The following is a 16,623-nucleotide window of genomic DNA, read 5'->3' on the forward strand; positions in this document are numbered from 1 at the left end:
ATTGAAGCGCTTATATTGCTTCATAAAATTAGGGACAGTCCAGGCTCGGGCGAAGTCATAAAATGACGACGATCGGCGGCTACCTACGACAGAAATGGCATAAAATTTACGCAAATTGTTAGTGTTGTTATTGCTGGGAGCGTCCATAAATTTGAGACAAATATAAACAAATGTGCAGGGAATGCGAGTCAGCAGCTGATTTATGCGCTGATAATAAAATGAAATTGTTGCGCATACGCCTCGTTGAACGGCAAAACACAACAAGTGTGCATACTTACTATAAAATAGTATGCTAGACTAGGCACCATGGCAATGCTTGTCAGACAGACACTACTTACGAGTACATTCTTCGAAGCACTAAATAACAATTATAGAAATTCCAAATTTTTCGAATAAGCCGCAACATGGACACAGACCCAGACAGTAATAAGCGTGAGAACGGACCATCGTTGGATAGCTCCTTTTTCGAGACGCTGTGGCCGCTGATACTGGACGATAATCAGTGTCGTGTGGGAAGCGAATCTGTTGATTTCTTTGTGCCGCGTAAGCCATTCGATCAGCTGCGTTGGCATACCCTGCTGGCTAAGGTGGGCTACCCGGACTATGAGAAGCCGCTTGATCTGCGCTGCTGTGAGGCCGCCAAGCAGCAGGAGGAGGACGAGCAGATGGCCGAAAAGGCGGTTGATGAAGCCGTTGAGCATCAGAGTGCTGTTGCTGCTGACTATGAACCAACTGGCTCGCGGGCCATCAGGCGTGTGGACAAGGAAATCGAGTTTCTACAACAGCAGCAGCACCGCCGACAGCACTTGGCCTATTGCTTTGCCAACCGCAAGTATCCGAGAGCCATGCAAACGCCCATCCATGAAGTCACCTTTGTTCTCACACGTGAGCTGCGCGCTGGCTTCCAGTGCCTCATGGAGCACGAGATCCTGGAAGGCATTTATCAATATAACTGCAAGCTGATTCTTATTGATGCGAGCACGGAAGTCTGTGTAGATGACTTTAAGCGCTGGATCAAATTCCGGCCATATGCCCAAATGCTTTGTCTTGTGCGCTGTCCGCGTGTCCAGCGGCACTTGCAGTTGCTCAAGGTCTTTCACACGCTGCTGATAGAGGAGGATGTCCAGAACTCTTGGCACGACGAGCTGGAGTGCTCTATCCGCGCGGGTCTCAAGGAAGCCAAGAGGCTGGAGCTCTTCCCCAACTGCGCCGATGCATTTGTTTTTATCTTCTCACGCTATCGCAGTCTTTGCACTTGTGATACCTACAAAATTTTGCGGCGCATTTAACTTTTGGATATGCAATGCACAAATTTACCATTTTATCATTTCCAGATTTATGTTATAAGCGTTGCACAGTGTGGTCTTTATCAGAAAAACGTTTTAAAATCAGTACGAGTGTACGAAACGCAGGTTGACTTAATCAATTGCCAAAATTTTGTTGAAGAAAACACATCATAACGAAAAAAGTTTTATATTGTCAGTATAAGTAGGCGAGAATGACGGCAGAAATATAAAAATTAAAAAATTTACAAGTAGAAGTGGTTCACTTCAACATATCCTGTCTGCATCACCATCTACGAATTTCATTTTTAGGAAAATTTTTAAGTGAAATGGATAAATTGACTCCTCGGAAATGATGATTGCACCTCACCATTCATATGTTGATAACTTTAAATTGTCATTTATACTTTGCACTTATTACGAATATGTATCTAATATTTTAAATGAATGTATTGATTATATTATATTTTAACTGATAAATAATTGCTGCTATTATAATTTATATATTTTATATTGCAGTAACAGGCAAAATGAAGCATTTCCAAACCCATAAAGGTTTCAGGCCGAGGACTGCTGCCTATCAATATGAACGCGTCGATTAAGGGAAGACGTCAGAAACTTGAAGTTTAAAACATATATATTCTCGTACACTCATTTTAATACCGATAAATATCGTTTTGTGTAATGGTTTTTTAGCTTCTTATAATTCGTAGATTATATGGGAAACCCCAAACTTGTTTTGTCGGTTCTCGTATAAAATACATAGTTTAAGAAAAACTTTTGGAATATCTATCCCTATTCCTTCCAAAACTAAATAAACTCCTTTTACAAAATTGGGTGTCAAATGCAACGAAAAAGTCTGAAAAGTCTGACCATAAATTGCCGATGCTCAGCGGTTGCTTATTGGTATGGACTTATGTATAAGTGCTTGTGTAGTGGCTGACTAATGTTCCAATTAACGTTTCCCATAACGCCTCAATGGCAATCAAAGTCCTTCAAGTGCGCACAATTTACATCGCGCATGCACTTCCTGCAGCTGGTAATAGGCAGCTGCCATTGACTGGGTGGCTGTTCATAGCGGAAGCAATTCACCTTCAGGAGCAGTCAAATTGGTCGGATATGTGCCGTTGGAGTATGCCGGCTGTGGCTGTGGCTGGGACTGGAGCTGTCACGAGTGCCAGCAGCGCCAACTTTGTCGGCCATTAGCTCCATAACTTGGAAGCAAGTTGCGGGCCAACAAGAAGTATATTTCATTTCATTTATTTGGCAAAACGAATGAAATTTACGCGAAATCCCCACAAATTACCACAAAAGCTTAACAAACTTGAGCTGATTATAAAAGTTGCTGTGAAAAAAGAAGCCCTCTAAGCCATAACAACAATGCCACCGACCCAAAGGTGGAGGAATTTTGTTCCTTCAGCTAAACATCGAGATTGGGTGCGTTTATTGTTGTTCAAAAGTTTTGCCAACGCTTTGCTACTTAAACAAGTACATACTGACACACTCGTGTACCATCATTTTCAATAATATATTTGCATGCAAACATTGCGTTACAATATTAAAAGTTGCCTTATCGTGTGACAGGATCTTTAACTTTTCATCTAATAAGCGAAAATTGCGGTGCCAAAGCAAAGTTTTTTCAATGACAAAGTTTTGCCTAAAAGCAACGAATTTCCGTCTAAGCTGGGAATCGATGAAAGCAGGGGAAATTATAGCGGGGTATATAAATATATTTATTCGCACGATTACATGGCATGATTGCATCTGCCGCTAAACACGTTCTGCTCAAGTGCACCTATGCTGCAGCTAAGAGCGAATTGATTGTACACAAAGAGCGAGAAAGAGAGAGAAAGAGAGAGAGTTGAGAATTATTTAAACGAGTTTTACAGCAAGATAGAGACGAGAAAGGTTTTTATATTTATGCCTGAATTGAAACGTAAACAAAGCGCCGTCATACGCTTATTACATTGAAAGCATACTTTACTAGGGAAGACGTCAAATCACAAATTAACAATTATATTGGTATACACTGGAATATACATAGTAAATATCTATCTGTTTTGATACAGGTTCACACTGTGGAGGGGCTGGGCAAAGCCCGCAAACCAGTTAAAACATGAGCGCCGCCAGTCGCTCTTACGTTCGGGTATTTCACAGCGGGCAGAGAGCTAAGTTACGACTAGCCTTTGAGGTTATCAACTTCAGTTAGAATCTAGCAGCTCAGTTCTCGCTCAGCTGCTATCAGCAGCAGTTCTTACACGACATTCAATGGCAATCGTCGCAACTCAGATGCTTAAGCTGACGCTGACGCTGCTGCTGTTCAGTCTCAGTCTACGCATTGTCTTGACCCAGCGCCAACCACCCTACGGGTGTGGCAATATCTTCGAATATCAGATACAGGGCGATCGTTGGATAGGGATTGTCACGCCCCCAGAGGATGGACTGAAAAGCGTCGAGTGGCTGGTGCGTTTTATGTCTCAGGGCACAGACCAGGTACGTGTGTAGGTAGATCCAGAGAGCATCATTCAAAAAGACCCGTTCCTGACTTTCTCTGCCCTTACAGCCTGGCACAGTGAGTTCTCTGGATCCTTATCCAAATAAGCAAACCGCTCTGCAAAACATGCACAACGGCGGACGAGCCGAATGCTTTGTGCGCTTCGATGGCTACGAGCATCAGCAGCTGCCCAAGATAGTGCGCATCGAGCTGAATGGGCAAGTGCTGTGCACTGCCAGTGAATGTGAGTAATCGATTGATTTTGATTGGCTATGCAATTATTTTGTCGAATGCCATCAAAGCAAACTATTCGGCATATAGTATATTATTTTAAGTATATGATTAGACGTAGACAGTAAAGGTTCAGCTGCTCATACAAATTTTCTTTTCCGGGTGCCCATTAAATACAAAGACACATTCAGAAGGAAAGTATTCCGACTTCTAGAATTATAAATGCTTTTAAGCAGGATGATAAACTTTACATAATATTCCCCTATTCCACTAAATCGAATAATACAGATTTGCGGGAAACAATAAAAAAACATTTGTGTGTTAGGAAATATCTGAGCTGAGAATAGGGTATTTCCAAGTTGATTTCGCTAGGAAACTGTTGCCACACAGAAATTGTCTTAATAATAAAGTACTTTTAGCGAAAAAGCGACCCCATTTTTGCATACTTACTAGATACTTTTTAAACACTGTTAACAACTATTTTATATTCTGGTATGCCTAGTTTGATTGGGACTAGACTTGTTGTCACAAAAACTATTATTGGCTTAATAATTATATATATTCTTGCTCAGCAGCCCCTTTGCAGCCCTTTGCATCATCTTTGATTATGCAATTTGAAATCAAATTAGCTTAAATTATCGAAAATTTACTTCGCTTCCACGACGTCAAATGCAACGGCATATTGGCGCTAGGCCCACGTGGTTTGCTCGTCAGTTAGTCTTGATCAGAGCTATCTTACCTGCGAATATTACAACTAAGTCTCAATCTCTTATGTTTCTCAGACGGAGCACCCTCAACAACGATGACGCGCGAGTTGCACATGGCTGTTTCGTCACAGACTACACATGAGGTGGCAGGACCAAGTCCTGCACCACCCACAACAAGTCAACCACAGTACATTTCGAAAGAGCCTCAATTTAATTTCGATCAGCCAATAACTCCTATTGGGTGGCCGGCAATGACTACTGCAAGATTGGCTGCATCGCTTGGGTCAAATGGGGGCCGCTGGGATGCCAATCCGTTTTTGAAGCCGCTGAAGAACCGGAATTCTCTTTTCACTGTGGATACGCGTATTGACCCGGCAGAAGAGGAGTGCGGCGTGGAGGGTTATGTTGCCTTACAGGTTGGAGGTGAAATCGTGCCCAGAGGTCGTTTTCCTTGGCTGGCTGCGCTCTATCGCGACACCAATATGGACCCCAATAAGATTGAGCTAATCTACAAATGCGTGGCGACGCTGATCTCCGCACGCACCGTCATAACGGCGGCCCACTGCATCTACGACTATACGCCGGCCCAGCTGAGAGTCTATGTGGGGCGTCATGACACAAGCTTGCATCCCGAAAAGGATGCTACTTTGATGACTGTGGAGAGCATGCGCACGCATCCGGACTTTGTGGGCAATGTGGTGCCCGACTGTGATGTGGGCCTACTCGTGCTCACCGAGAAGGTGCAATTCTCTGCCTACGTGCGTCCCATTTGCCTGTGGAGCAACAGCATCTCGCTCGATGACAGAGAAGAGACCACTGTCGCCGGCTGGGGCAATGATGCCAATTTTAAGCCAACGCGTTTTCCTGCAGCCGTCAATGTGAGCCTGGTGTCCAGGGAGGAGTGTCTGCTTGGAATGCTGACTGCCAGGGACTTTCTGACGCCTCGCACACTCTGCGCAGGCAACAGCCAGGGGCATGGGCCCTGCCTGGGCGACTCCGGAGGTGGATTGATGGTGCTGCGCAATGGTCGCTGGTACGTGCGCGGCATCGTCTCGCTGGCTCAACGCGCGGGACTTGGCTGCAACTTGTCGCGCTTCGTCATCTACTCTGACGTTGCCAGTCATCTCAGCTGGGTGGAGCGTAATATTGTTAGATGATAAATAAAATAAAAAAATAAAACAAGACTCGGGCCGTGTATCTAATCTAATGCCGACGTTTATGTGTTGTTTACGCGCTGGAGCGGTGCCCCTTTTTTTGTTTTCCGCTTTCCTTATTCAGTTTTCACTCAATACGCCAGACTCAAGATTCACTATTGAAGATCTAAGTTCTGTTCTGCTCGCTTCATTAGCTTCGGCACGATGCGGAATTTCCAGTTTGCTTAGCATACTAGCTTGGCAATGCCGTCGACGCTCACCGGGACTGAGCGCAGTCGATTGCAGTTATATTCGCCCATTGACGCTCGTCGCGTGTGCATTAAACAGACGAGATTTCAATTAGACTTTAATATTTTTTGTTTTTGGTTCAGTTTTCGTTGTTGTTTTTTTTTCTTTCTATACTATAGCTGGCGATGAGCACGCAACTGCGGCTGCTGCTTGTGGCCATCGTTCTAATGGCATCCGTTGCTCAGCGTCTGCCGGAGAACCCGTGTGCACAGTACTTCCAGTATGTCCAAAATGGCATTGGCAGCTATCAGGGCGAGGTGACGCTTGGCTTGCAAAATGGCCGCAATCGCATCGATGTGCGGTTCTCGATGCGCGGCATTCTAGATGTATGTACTCTATAAGCTGCAACTGATTGTCTTGTTGCGATTCAAATACTGATCTGATTGTGCTACCACACTCCAATAATTGACAGGTAACTGTATTTGGCGCCCTGCAGCCATATCCTGATGAGGCCACAGTGCGCGTCAGTTTGGGTGCTGCTAAGTTTCGGCTCAGCCTCTGGCCGGATGCGTCGGGTATGCTGCCCAAGCTAACGAGGTTGGCATTCAATGATTTTACGCTTTGCACAGCCAGCGAATGTGAGTAATAATTCTTAATCAGTTGTGGTTAGCCATTAAGCTGACATTTGCATTTGATTTTTAGATGATCCGCCCACCAGTTTCTTCAATCGCTTTTACGAGCTCCACATTAACACTCCGCAATCGCCGCGATGGTTCGTTCCCACGCCTGGGGTGCAAAAGTTTTCGCAGGGGCAGACCGATGTGGAGATCAAAACAGTCATCTTTGATGGGTCGGAGGACGCAATATCTCATATTCTGTCCGATATTGTCAATGAACAGCGCTCCAGCACTGCTGCTGCTGCTCCTTGGTCACCTTGGCCGACGGAAACAGTAAGGAGCACTGCAAGCGCTGTGATCCGACAAAGCTGGCCCCCACCGACAACACCAACAGTACCTATCGCTGCCTTATCACCTTGGCCCCTAGCAACGCCTGCGCCGCAATTAACTCCAACTGCCAATTGGTTGAATCCCAAAGCCGTGCCCTCACCAACTGTTTCCAATTCACCATTCGAGTGTGGCCAAGACGACACGTTAGTACCCTTCATACAGCGAGGTGAGGGATATCCGCGTGGCAGATTCCCTTGGCTGACAGCTGTATATTACAAGCAGTCATTTTCGTATGACTTTAAGTGCGGTGGCTCGCTGATCTCGACCAGTATGGTTATCACGGCCGCCCACTGTGTGTACAATGTAAAGGAGGATCGCGTGAGAGTGGGCGTGGGACGCTATGATTTGCGTGATGACAAGGAAGAAGGTGCTGAGGCGCGCGACGTATCACGCATCAAGGTGCATCCAGAATTCTCCTTGCGCGTGCAGCTACAGCCGGATTCGGATATTGCGCTGCTCACGTTAGAAACTCCAGTCATGTGGGTGAAATCAACAATTAATTGTATCCCAAACTCTGGCACTTAATTTTTGCATTTCTTTTTTGTAGCTTCAATGACATAATCAGTCCAATTTGTCTGTGGGAGGCAGCTGAGAGCGAAATTGCAGCCGAAGTCGGCTCCATTGCCGGCTGGGGAACAGATGACAAAGGCAACGATGTGACACGTTATCCGAATGTTGTCGAGGCGAAGATTGCCAGCGAGGCGGATTGCGCAAATAGCTTTAATGGAAGAAGAGTTCTCGTGCGCACGCTGTGTGCCAGCAACCTAGATGGTTCTGGTCCATGTCTTGGTGATTCCGGTGGAGGTTTGATGGTTAAACACAAAAACCGCTGGCTGCTCCGGGCTGTTGTGTCTCAGGGCCAGCGGAGCCCAACTGAGCACTGCAATAACACCATGTATGTGCTGTACTGCGATCTTGCCAAGCATATGACCTGGATTAGCCAGAACATAAACTAGAGTCTAACAAATTGTTTTAGATATATCTCATAAAATACTAAAAGAGGCTATGCCATACAAAATTCACGCTAGAAACAAGTAAAAACACGGAGGGAGGTTCCCAACAACAACAATACAGAAATGCATTTCAACATTTCTTAAATTGAATGTAAATTACGTATTATGTTAAATGTAGGAAAAAGTATGTGCAAAAAATCTAAAACGACACAACGACTCATTTATGCCCTTATCTTTTGAAATTGTTAATAATAATAATTATCAATACAAGTATGAACTAGCTGAAGCTAAAAGATATTGAAGAAAAATAAAAGGTTCTCTTAATATTCAGAGTTATCTTATACCATAGACCACAGAGGAAATGTGTTATGTCAGTAAATTTGATGTCTCGAAACTAAAATCTATAAATAAAATAATAATAAGAGTAAAAAAATAATAATACTAATGCTTATAATAATTATAATATTAGTAAAAATAATAATAATAATAATAATAATAATAATAATAATAATAATAATAATAATAATAATAATAATAATAATAATAATAATAAGAATAATAATAATAATAATAATAATAATAATAATCATAATAATAATAATAATAATAATAATAATCAAAATAATAAGAATAATAATAATAATTATAATAATAATAATAGTACTAATAATAATAATAATAATAATAATAATAATAATAATAATAATAATAATAATAATAATAAATATATATTTTATTTTTTTTTTCATTTGTTTTATAAAGAATAATAATAATAATAATAATAACAATAATAAAATTGATTTTTATAATATAAAGTATTAATAATTTTTGAATATTGTGTGAAGGAAATGACCAATAAATAAATGCAAAAGTCTTTATCCAATTGGGAGAACTAACTAAAAAGAGTATTATTCTTAAAGAGCTGGTGCTCGCTTGTTAAGCTATCCGGTTTCGCCCGAGAACTCAGAGTATACCACATCGAAACACGCTGATGGGACAGCTATTGAGACTGTGATTGAAATTCATTGAGTGGAAGTAAATACAAATCATTCGTTCGTCGAAGTCCAGAGCGCGAGGTTCGGTGCGGCTCTGTTTAATTCGCGAGCTTGAGAATACTTTTTGTTTTGGTTTCGAGCAATACAAAGAGACGCGATAGATAATATGGAAAAGCTGTTGCTGTTGTCCAGCATCTTGTTACCACTTCTTGGCATAATATCGCCAAATTCGGCTCAGAATTTGCCGGATGTCGCCTGTCCGCAGTACTTTGAGTATCTGTCATTCAATCAGCAGTTTATAGGACACATTTCGATACGACATGACCCTCAATATGAAAGTAACGAGCTTTTTGTGGAGTTCTCACAGCGCGGCGCTTATCAATGGGTAGGTACATAACTACGGTTAAAAATATGTATGGAGAGTGTTTGCATACAGATTTCTAAATCGGCGGAAGTTTATTTGTAGTTTTTTCCCAGCTGTGCTCATCTTTCTGCTCTTATCACACATTGACCCTAACAAGTGTATTTACTCTGTGTGTTTTTCCCGCCGCCTTAACAATATTGCATTTGCAAAGTCAAATGGAAACATTTGCGAATCCTTATGTCGATAGCTGTGAGTGATAGCATACAAAAAATCGTTGTGTTTCTCTTTCGCGTGGTGAAACCCTTTACAAGTACATATTTCACAAATTGATTGGGTTACCTTCGTTGAAGATTGGCATTCCATTAACCGAATATATTCTTTCCACCGTAAAGAACAGAGTATAAAAGCAAATCGTTGCAAGCAAAGTGAGGTAAATAAATGAGATGCATAATTGATTATGTCAATATGAGAGCGAGCGATACCTTAAGGAGAACCTTAGAGAACAGTTATAAATAGCCACTAAGAGCAAGCTCCACAAGCTGAAGAGGTTCGCTAGCCTGCTTCTGGTACTTTTTGTGTGGTTTGTCTCGACGACATGGTAATAATTATGCATGTATTGATTTTATGGCCAACCGTGTGCACAAAAAACTCGACCAGTTTCCAGTTTTTTTTTGTTGGTTTTGCCAACTCAAGTGGAGGTCCCCGGCATCTTTAAAATTCAATAAAATGCTCAAATCGAAGCAAGTCGTTTTTCCATTAAATAATGAAAGTTTAGTGACATAGTGAATGTGGAATGCTCAAGCTACTCTGTTGAAGGCAATTGTAATTTGTCTTATTTTATTTATTTTGAATTAATGTAACGCACATGGTGTTCTTTCCATCCACTTAGGACTTTGCTGGCAGTATAGCACTGCTGGACGATCAGGAGACAACAAAATCCCGTTTACGCGATGGCGAACCCATTAACTATCGCGTTGACTTTCCCATACCCAGCTTTCCGCCCAAATTAACACAGATCAGGCTCAACAATGTCGTGCTCTGCAGTGCATCAGGGTGTGAGTAAAACCCACAGCAGTTAGTACATTGCCAGGCAATAAAAGCATTTCAATTCTCATGCAGATCCGCGACCGAAAACGGCAATCGCACTCATGCATTCATTGCGTTCCACGACGGTGCCGCTTGCCTTCTTGGACACACGGCGTGTTACGCCGGGGTCTAATCAACAGTGGCAGTTCGGACCGTCCGTTCAGCCCAAAGAGCAGCCTGTTTACAATATTGAGGAGACTCAAGTTCCGGCAACTCCCAGACCAACTCCAGTGGTACAACAGCAAGCTGACTTCCGCAATAGAGTGGAGCCAAGGCCTGAGCTAATTGACCAGTCGCTGAGTACGGTTTGTGGTCGCGAAAGAGCCGTGACGACGCCGCTCATCTTCCAAGGCGAGCAGCTGCAGCGCGGCCAGCTGCCCTGGCTTGTTGGTCTCCTTGAGCGTGGTACGGACAATGCCCTGATCTTCTTCTGTGGCGGCTCGCTTATCTCGTCCTGGACAGTGCTATCGGCGGCACACTGCTTCCGATTTCCAGGGCGTGATCTGCCGGCCAATCGAACAATCGTCTCCCTGGGACGCAACACCATCGACATCGTTTCGGATGGCGAGTTGCGCGAAGTAACGCAGCTGCTTTACCACGAGGAATACGTCCCGTTTAGAGCAAATGCAGATATGGTGCTCATCAGACTAGCCAAGCAAATTACGTAAGTAGACAATGAGTTGCGGATTACGGTTGTTGTTTTATTTTATTTTATATTATTTTCCTGACAGCTTCAATGATTACATTGTTCCCATTTGCCTTTGGAACGAGAACTTTCCGCTGCAGCTGCCGTCAGGCTATAAGACCTATGTGGCCGGTTGGGGCGCTGATGAGCATGGCAATGTAAACACTAAATTCTCTAAAATCACGGACACAAAAATTGTCACAGAGTCCGACTGTCTGCGCGAGATGGTACGCTCCCTGGTGCAGCCGAACACGATCTGTACCAAGCGAAATGGCGCCGGTCCATGCGCCAGCGATGGAGGCGGCGGCTTGATGCTTAGGGAGAACAACGTCTGGCTGTTGCGTGGGGTCATCTCACTTGGCACGCACAAGAATAATACCTGTGATCTCTCCCGGCCTTCCCTCTACACGGATGTGGCCAAGCACATTGCCTGGGTGCGCCAGAACATGTGGGAATAGCTAACTCCAAAACAGTGCCAGAAGAACGCCAGGCTCTAGTTATTTAGATAGCTTTAAGTAAAATTTTACCTGTAGATAGTAAATGAATAAATCAAATTTAAATATGCACATACGTTTGGTAAACATACGGAAGATTCACGTTCTAATGTACGTCATCGGCGGGTAATTTATATGTTAATTATTCTCATGGCATACTATCAATAATAGTTTCAGTCTAAGCACCAGCCAATTTACAATGCGAAACATCGCTAATTGCTAATCTCGACCAGAAGAGAAATTAAAAAGAATTGTTAAAGAGAAACTTAACAAATATATTAGTTGTTTACATAGATGTCAATCTAAACAAATCGAGAGAAGCTGTCTGGCACGCATAACAATTGCTTGGCTGGTTAAGAGATAGAAAGAGAAAGAACCAGAGAGAGAGAGAGAGAGACAGAGGAGTCATCTGGTTTTTACCCAGATCATCGATTCGCATCGACCGCTGATCAGACTATCTGACCGGAATCCCACACATAACAGTCACCGCTTGGCGCTCTTTCAATGAGGTCCGGACCGTGAGTGCGCTCAGTTAATTGTTTTCGCGTGTTCGTCCAAGTCAGTGTACAAAAACTGTAACTTTGTGTGTTTAGAACATGGAACAGCTATTTGTAGTGCCCGGCATTTTTCTGACACTGCTGTTCTTAACTTGGCCCAGTGCAGCTCAGCGGGTACCGCCGGTGGCCTGCCCACAATACTTTGAGTACCTGTCCTTCAATCAGGAGTACGTGGGCCGTATTTCAGTACGGCATGATCCACAGTACCAGGAGAATACGCTCAGTCTTCAGTTCTCGCAGCGTAACCGCTTAAACTCGGTGGGTACAAATATTATTTTGTTGTTTGTATTTGGATTTCTCTCAGTGTATTTGTTTTGTACTCTTATCACCGACTGACCCCCAAAGAAGATTAGAATTGTGCTTTTCCCGTAGCAATGGAAATTGGCTTTGAATATGCAAAAGCATAATTTAGTTGATGATAAGGTTTTGAAAACTAATTCAAACAGTTTCAATATGGCATTTTAATACATAAATTATGAGAGTTTTTTCTCTTCATTTCAAGCAATGTGAGCATTATTAAGATTCACACATAGGATTGACTTATAGGCAATAAACTATATATATTATTTATTTTATAATTTTTTGTTTGGAATATACAAAGGTTTTTCAATCATTGTTAAGCCCATGCGTTGTTTATATACTATTGTAGATTAAATAAAAATAATAATACGTAGCTCTCTGCGTCGGGGGTTTAGTATCTGAAGTTGTGCGACCGGTTTCTTTTCACCTGTTTGAATAATTAATTTTACACTGCCGCTATAAATCTTATGTGTATTTGTTTTAGTAACAAAACCACAAAGATGCTGGTTTTACCAAACCCATATATATATAGCCTAGCTTGACATATTTCAAGTTCTTTTTTTGTATACCATTCAATGAAGTTGTATAACATCTAAAAAGCATTACCCAAATGAGTTGTCAGGGAATTACAAGGCTTCCTCAGGCCACCCAAAGCGTGATGACTAATTAAGCAAATTTTATAAAGTAGGAACGATGCTGTCGGGAACGATGCTATCGGCGCAGTAAGAGTTTGAATAATGAACTGCACTCTTGGCCATAAAGTCCCTTGTACTTCTCAGCCAATATAATATATTGGTTTATAGCACCATGCTTTGAACTCTTCAAATCACAAAATATAGCCCAATATGAATTTCAAAATGCTTTTACAGGTACTTAAAGATGCATTTATGCACAACACACAAACTCATGTACGGCCAACTGCGCAACTTACGTAGCGGAAGCGGTTTTAAATAAAAAATTTAAATTTAATTTTAATAACTTCTATGTTTGCTGTCTATTCTTCATATAATTTAAGGCTATAAATATGGTACTCAAAGGTGTGTAAGTACCAAAGCACTAAGTTAAAGGTTTAAAAATAGGGGAGAAAGGGAGGTGTTATCCAAAAAGTGCATAACAAATGTGGTGTATCTAGCTCTTATAGTTCTTGACTTATGCTCAAAATGGATTCTTATTGGGCTCATGCTGATCAAGAATATATATACTTATGGTGTTAACATACATTGTTTGTATCCATTTTAAATGGGAACAGTGTATAAATATGCTGTCTGGCAAATTCGTTATCAGCTGTAGTCCCTATTCCAATAAATTCGAAACAATTTATCTGACGAGGGTATACGCGTGTACATATGCCTCTAGCTTCAATAGCTCCGAAAAAGGCGATTATACGGACAGACGGACAGGCGGGCGGTCTTTGCACAAAACTAATAAACTCTTTACACTTTGTAAACAAGTATAAAAGGAGTTTTTTGTATTTTATTTTAATAACAACCCTTCTCGTTGTACAGAATTACGTTGGCAGCCTCACACTGTGGGACGACGAGCAGGTAACCAAGTTTAATCTGCGCAATGGTAACCCTATAAAATATCGCATTGATTTTCCCACACCTGAAGAGCTGCCCAAGCTGACGCTGGTGATGCTCAACGATGTTGTCTTATGCAGAGCATCGCCATGTAAGCGGTCCTCAGTAATTTGTCTTTAATGGTGGCCACTAAGAATTCTTTTGTCTTCTGCAGATCCTCCTAGCAGTGTTACGCTCTCCTTGTCTCACTCGCTGCGCTCAACGACGGTGCCGTTATTTACTCAGCAGCCTCAATTTGTACAGCAAACAAATCCCCGACCGGTGCAGCGGCCGCAGCGCCCATTTTGGCAGGACACTTTTGTAGAACCCGAGCCGGAGGAGAGACTCACATTCCGTGTCCCACAACCGCCTGCCCCGGTACCAGCAACACCAGCACCACCCGCGCCAACACCAGCGCCAACGCGTCCTCCAACTCAACCTCCCAGAGCACAACCGAGACCATCAGTAGTACCCAACACAGGCGGCCAGGGACTTCGGCAGCTCGGTGGAATTTGTGGACGCGAAGGGCCCATCACATCGCCGCTTATCCATCATGGCACGCAGGTGCGCCGCGGACAGCTGCCTTGGATGGCGGCACTGTACGAGCGTGGAGGAGATGGTCTGCGCTTTTTCTGTGGCGGCACGCTCATCTCCGCCTCAACAGTGCTGTCGGCGGCGCACTGCTTCCTTTACACTGACCGAAATCTGCCCGCCAACCGCGCTGTCGTCTCTCTGGGTCGCAACACACTGGATCTGGTGGCGGATGGCCTGCTGCGGGAGGTATCTGTGCTGGTCGTACATGAAGAGTACGCGCCACAAAACTACACGGATGCGGACATAGCGTTGCTCAAGCTGGCATCTCCAGTGAGGTAGGCGCTTCCACAGTCTGAGCGTGCGAAAACTTTCTTCAAAGTGAAAAATTGATTTATTTCTTGCAGCTTTGGTGAATTTATCAAGCCCATATGCCTGTGGAGCGAGAACTTTCTGCTGCAGTTGCCTTCGGGCTATAAGTCCTATGTAGCTGGCTGGGGCTCCGATGAGAATGGAAATGTAAACACGCGTGTAGCTAAGATGACAGATACGGATATTGTCACCGAGTCGGAGTGCTTGCGCAACCTGAGGTCGACCGAAGGCGTCAGACTTGTCACGCCGAACACAATTTGTGCGGGCAACAAACAGGCCGCCGGCCCCTGTAGCGGCGACTCCGGCGGTGGCCTCATGCTTCAGGAGAACAATATCTGGCTGCTGCGCGGCGTCGTCTCGGCCGGCCAGGTGTATACCAACCGCTGTGATTTAACGCAACCCGTCATCTATACAGATCTAGCCAGGCATATTAGCTGGCTGCGCGAGAAGATCTGGCTATAAGTCACGTCGTTTCTTTTAAGAGATTAGTTAACTTGTGATAGAAAAAGAGAGCTTTCAAATTGTGTGCCAAAATAAATGCTAGCTTAGCTTAATGAAATTGAAAAATTGCTGCGCCAGTGCAATTTGTCAGTGCACGCAATTTAGTTTCATTACATGCACTTCAGGCTGTCACAATGGGCCGGGCGGACGGTAATGAGGCTAAATTGAGAGCGCGGGCGCGGACGCGGGCGTACAGTCAAATCGCCTACGAAACGCGCAGAAAACGCGCCAATGTTACAATGGCACAACAGGTGCCTGACTGATAAGACCGTGTGTGTTCCTCACATTCACATTCACTCTCTGTCTCTCTTTCTATCTGTCGCTTGCTCTCTCCGTCTTTCGTTTGGTTAATTTCTCTCTTTCGGTCGACAAAGCTCGCTCTGCAGTGCGCGGCGCATATGGTTCGCCTGTGATACGAATTGGCACATCCTGTTGAATCGTCGGAGCCTTCGCCGTCAGTCGCGTATGAAATCGTCTCAAATTTGTTGCATACCGTGCGGCGCTGGCAAATGAACGCACGGCATTCGCCAGCGTTCCGCCCGCCATTCGTCTGCCTGCCCGCCACACAGGGCTCAACGTGTCGCTCGTGCGTGTCTGTTAACGGGCAGTCAATGTTCAGCCTTCACATCGCACAGTTCGGCGCGGCAGCAGCTCCAGCAGCCGACGCAGAAGTCCAGCCAGTCCGTGTGTGCCTGTGTGTGAGCGTTGTGCGTGTGTGTGTGTCTGTGTGCGTGCACGAGTGTCGATCAATTGTCGCTGTAATCGTTAAACGCTTCTATCGCGCGCAAGTGCGCGTGCCCAAAAGAATCGAATACAAAATACAAGTTACTTATTCAAGACGTTTAAGTTATCATTAGGCCCAATTGGCACAAAACGCAAACGAATAACGGTCTAATCCGCAATTGGCAGCAATTTGATAATTTGCTTGATTGCATCAGGGCGTGCCATAGGCAATCGTCTAACGTCAGGCTGCATGCAGTTTTCGACTGAACTGTTATTTACGGGCTTTCAACACATAAATACATTTGCCACCGAATGGTCAAGTCTTGGCCATATTATAGTCGTGGCTAATAATAAATGACTCTGCAGACTTAGCCACACGGAAAAACTGTTGAAAATATG

General features: G+C 43.8%; 3 protein-coding genes across 3 annotated transcripts; all 3 read left to right on the forward strand.

Moving 5' to 3' along the window:
- Positions 1–311: 311 nt before the first annotated feature.
- On the forward strand, positions 312–1,766 carry LOC135436865 (uncharacterized). The gene has a single exon (XM_064694623.1). The coding sequence runs from the start codon at positions 405–407 to the stop codon at positions 1,287–1,289; it is 885 nt and encodes a 294-aa protein (XP_064550693.1). The 5' UTR covers positions 312–404; the 3' UTR covers positions 1,290–1,766.
- Positions 1,767–3,497: 1,731 nt separating this feature from the next.
- On the forward strand, positions 3,498–8,341 carry LOC135437012 (uncharacterized). The gene is made up of 7 exons (XM_064694814.1): positions 3,498–3,776; positions 3,847–4,021; positions 4,791–5,866; positions 6,277–6,483; positions 6,570–6,735; positions 6,800–7,583; positions 7,652–8,341. The coding sequence occupies exons 1-7, from the start codon at positions 3,552–3,554 to the stop codon at positions 8,058–8,060; spliced, it is 3,042 nt and encodes a 1,013-aa protein (XP_064550884.1). The 5' UTR covers positions 3,498–3,551; the 3' UTR covers positions 8,061–8,341.
- An 806-nt stretch (positions 8,342–9,147) lies between these two features.
- Positions 9,148–15,620, forward strand: LOC135437013 (serine protease gd). The gene is made up of 8 exons (XM_064694815.1): positions 9,148–9,437; positions 10,306–10,471; positions 10,536–11,166; positions 11,234–11,639; positions 12,275–12,496; positions 14,044–14,209; positions 14,273–14,966; positions 15,036–15,620. The coding sequence occupies exons 1-8, from the start codon at positions 9,219–9,221 to the stop codon at positions 15,460–15,462; spliced, it is 2,931 nt and encodes a 976-aa protein (XP_064550885.1). The 5' UTR covers positions 9,148–9,218; the 3' UTR covers positions 15,463–15,620.
- The last annotated feature ends 1,003 nt before the right edge of the window (positions 15,621–16,623 follow it).

The sequence above is a fragment of the Drosophila montana genome, unplaced genomic scaffold (assembly GCF_035044405.1).
Source record: "Drosophila montana isolate Dmon_TW-CO22-7 unplaced genomic scaffold, ASM3504440v1 contig_3733_1, whole genome shotgun sequence".
NCBI lineage: Eukaryota > Metazoa > Arthropoda > Insecta > Diptera > Drosophilidae > Drosophila > Drosophila montana.